The sequence below is a fragment of the Zeus faber genome, assembly GCF_960531495.2.
Source record: "Zeus faber genome assembly, chromosome: 22".
Classification (NCBI taxonomy): Eukaryota; Metazoa; Chordata; class Actinopteri; order Zeiformes; family Zeidae; genus Zeus; species Zeus faber.
The window spans coordinates 24,908,468-24,912,497 of record NC_137209.1 but is presented as its reverse complement, the minus strand read 5'-3'; the positions used below and the strand labels follow the sequence as shown (position 1 = coordinate 24,912,497).

The window sequence follows — 4,030 nt, the reverse complement described above, 5'->3', positions numbered from 1 at the left end:
GGCAGGCAGACAGGCAGGCAGGCAGGCAGGCAGGCAGACAGACAGACAGGCGCACAGGCAGGCAGACAGACAGGCGGGCAGACAGGCAGGCAGGCAGGCAGGCAGACAGGCAGTCTGCCATGAGTTTACTGGGAGTCTTCTGGAGGGAAAGAGAGGAAAAAGGCGGCTACTGACCAGTGGGCGATCGATGGGAAACAAGAGCAGCAGCAGATGGAAACCAGATGTAAAAGAGAGAGAGAGAGAGAGGGAGGAGGAGGAGGAGGAGGAAGGGGAAGAGGAGGAAGAGGAGGAGGAGGAGGAGGAGGAGGAAGGGGAAGAGGAGGAAGAGGAGGAGGAGGAGGAGGAGGAAGGGGAAGAGGAGGAAGAGGAGGAGGAGACGGAGGAAGAGGAGGAGGAGAAGGAGGAAGAGAAGGAGGAGGAGGAAGAGGAAGGGAAAGAGGAGGAGGAAGAGGAAGAGGAAGGGGAAGAGGAGGAAGAGGAGGAGGAGAAGGAGGAAGAGGAGGGACTTCCTGTTTCTAATCAGATCAAAGAGTTTTTACATTTTATTTCATGTTCATTTAACTTCATGTTCTCACCATCACGTCTCACTCTCTCCTTCATGTTCTCACTCTCTCCTTCATGTTCTCACCATCACGTCTCACTCTCTCCTTCATGTTCTCACTCTCTCCTTCATGTTCTCACCATCACGTCTCACTCTCTCCTTCATGTTCTCACCATCACGTCTCACTCTCTCCTTCATGTTCTCACTCTCTCCTTCATGTTCTCACCATCACGTCTCACTCTCTCCTTCATGTTCTCACTCTCTCCTTCATGTTCTTTCCATCACATCTCACTCTCTCCTTCATGTTCTCACCATCACGTCTCACTCTCTCCTTCATGTTCTCACTCTCTCCTTCATGTTCTCACCATCACGTCTCACTCTCTCCTTCATGTTCTCACTCTCTCCTTCATGTTCTTTCCATCACATCTCACTCTCTCCTTGACATTTCACCATCATGTCTCACTCTCTCCATCATGTTCTCACCATCATGTCTCACTCTCTCCTTCATGTTCTCACTCTCTCCTTCACGTTCCCACTCTCTTCTTCACGTCTCACTCTCTCCTTCATGTTCTCACTCTGTCCTTCAGGTCTCACTCTCTCCATGTTCTCACCATCACATCTCACTCTCTCCTTCACATTCCCACCGTCACATCTCACTCTCTCTAGTTCACGTTCTCACCTTCACGTCTCACTCTCTCCTTCATGTTCTTACCATCACGTTTCACCATCACGTCTCACTCTCTCCCCCATGTTCTCACCATCACGTCTCACTCTCTCCATGTTCTCACCATTACGTCTCACTCTCTCCTTCACATTCTCACCATCACGTCTCACTCTCTCTCCTTCATGTTCTCACTATCACGTCTCAGTATCTCACTCTTTCATGTCTCACCATTATTTCTCGCTCTCTCAGCCTTTCATGTTCTTACTATCATGTCTCACTCTCACACCTTCATGTGTTCATCATCACGTCTCACTCTCACTGCTTCATGTTCTCACCATCACATCACACTCTCTCACTGCTTCATGTTCTCACCATCACATCTCACTCTCACTCCTTCATGTTCTCATCATGTCTAACTCTTGCACTCTTCCAGTCCTTCATGTTCTCACCATCATGTCACTTACTCCTTCAGGTTCTCACCATCATGTCTCACTCCTTCACTTCTTCATGTTCTCAGCCTCGTGTATCACTTTCTCACACCTTCATATCTCACTCTCTCACTCCTTCATGTTCTCACATCATGTCTCACTCCCATGTTCTCTTCATCGGGTCTAACTCACACACTCTTTCAGTCCTTCATCTTCGTTCTTACCATCATGTCTCACTCTCTCACTCTATGTTCTCACCATCACGACTCACTCTCACAGTCCTTCATGGTCTCACCATTGTCTCACTCTTACTTCATGTTCTCACCATCACGTCTCACTCTCACTCCTTGTTCTCACCATCACGTCTCACTCTCACTCCATGTTCTCACCATCACGTCTCACTCTCACTCCTTCATGTTCTCACCATCACGTCTCACTCCTTCATGTTCTTACCATCATGTGTTCACTTCATCAACTTCCTCTGCAGTAAATCCTCCTCTGCTAACTTCAGCAGGTTCATCACTTCATCACTTAACTCATTCACTAATCCAAGAGTGAAGGAGTGAAGCGTCCTCCAGATCTGCTGTGGTTCCAGAATGTTCCTCAAACTCTTCTTCTTCTTTCCTTCCAACGCCAGTCTGCACTCCCACACTCCTCCCCCATTTCTGTCCCTCCCCCTTCCCTCTTCCTTCCCTCTCTCCACTCCTCCCCATCCTCCTCCTCTCCTTCCCTCTCTCCACTCCTCCTTCTTAACAACAGTCCTTCAGTTCTAGGCAGAGAAAGTCTCTCTCCTCTCCTCCCTTTCCTTCCCTCCTCCCTTCCTTCCCTCCTCCCCGCCTCCCATTCCAAACAACCACCCTTCAGTTCTTCCAAACCTCCAGAATGCTCACACTTTCCATTTTCCCCTCCTCCCCTCCCCCATTCGGTCCGTCCTTCTCTCCTTCCTTCCTTCCCTTCTTCCCTCCTCTCCCCCTTCCCTCCTTTCTTTTCCTCCTCCCCTCCCCGTTTCCTCCTTCCTTCTCTCCCCCTTCCTTCCCTTCTCCTCCTACACTCCCCATCTTCCCTCCTCCTCTCCCCCTTCCCTCCTTCCTTCTTTCCCTCCTCCTCTCCCTCCTACACCAACCGTTTCCTCCTTCCTTACCCCCTCCTCCCTTCTCTCCCTATCTCCACTCTTCCCTTCCTCAAAGCCTCTTCATCCTCCTGCTCTTTTGAAAGGCCGATATCAAACGATTGATTCATGGATTTATTCACTGATGGATTTTCTCTGAACCACAATTTGGAAAATTATTAAAATGTTTTTTATTGTTGATGTTTGCTCGTGTGACCTTATGAATATTCATATTTCTGTTTATAAGTAACAATATTCAATCACAGAATCTTATGACAGCGTCCACCCTCAATAATAATCATGATAATAACCTTTTGAATAAATATTTGATAGCAGTATTCCTCACCCCGTGGAGCGCAGTATTCTGTACTACTCCTGTACATCCAGCAGAGGGCGCTCTTCTTATTCTTCATCGTGTTGGATCTGCAACAACCTCAGATGTCAGTTATTAGGGATTCAACCCTATTGTTGTAATAAGTGAGTGGGAACACCCATTAATATTACTCAACATATTCTCATCATAATAATATTGTTTTTTGGCCACGCCTCTAGTCCCAGAGTTTTGGAGCCACGCGGACGCAAAATATATCAAATGGAACAGCTCAGTTCCAATCGGGTTGTTAGTACTATGGGCAAATGTTGGCCAGGCCGTTTCAGCGTCAATCGCGTTTTTGAGCCCAAATTTCGGCTGATGCTGAGCAGACGGGAATGTAGAGGGCGGCGGGTAGCAGACATCAAAACGCAGGGGATTTCTGGTGAAAACTATCTGCAGCGAGTGTCCTTTTTACGCTTTGAGCAACAATGAACAAATGGACACGTCATCACATCACTGTCTCAAGTCTTACTTGAACTGGACACGCCCTCCGTCAAACTGGACACGCCCTCCGTCAACCTGGACACGCCCTCCGTCAAACTGTTGGCGAAGATCTCCAAGCTGTGACATGGATACCTTTTTAAAATATGGATCAAAGTAAGGTGTGTCCTTCAACGCTAACCAATGGAAGGATCAGATGGTCGCTCTCCGTCACACTTGCACAGGCGTGTCTTCTGATTGGCGCTGTTGCCATAGTAACACAGAAAGGGGCGGGCGAGCAGCGGGCAGAGGAGGGCCGAGGGGGCGTGTTGTTTACTTGATTCTGACTCCGTTTGGACAAACGATACATCTAACCGCTCGGCCGCTTCTCATCTGCATAATGACATTAATAATATAACAATAACAATTATTTACATGAATAACTATTTTATTATTAAAAACATGGCAATAATAATCATAATGTTTATATATTAAT

The 4,030-nt window shown here is 47.7% G+C and overlaps 1 protein-coding gene across 3 annotated transcripts in view; it reads right to left on the bottom strand.

Moving 5' to 3' along the window:
• arhgef40 (Rho guanine nucleotide exchange factor (GEF) 40) overlaps positions 1-2,219 on the bottom strand; it is a 70,310-nt gene extending 68,091 nt beyond the window's left edge. For all 3 annotated transcript variants that reach the window (XM_080023426.1, XM_080023427.1, XM_080023429.1), the window contains exon 1: positions 2,087-2,219. In XM_080023426.1, coding sequence (XP_079879552.1) covers positions 2,087-2,092 — 6 coding nt within the window. In that variant the 5' untranslated portion in view covers positions 2,093-2,219. The remainder of the gene's footprint in view (positions 1-2,086) is intronic.
• Between the last annotated feature and the right edge of the window lie 1,811 nt (positions 2,220-4,030).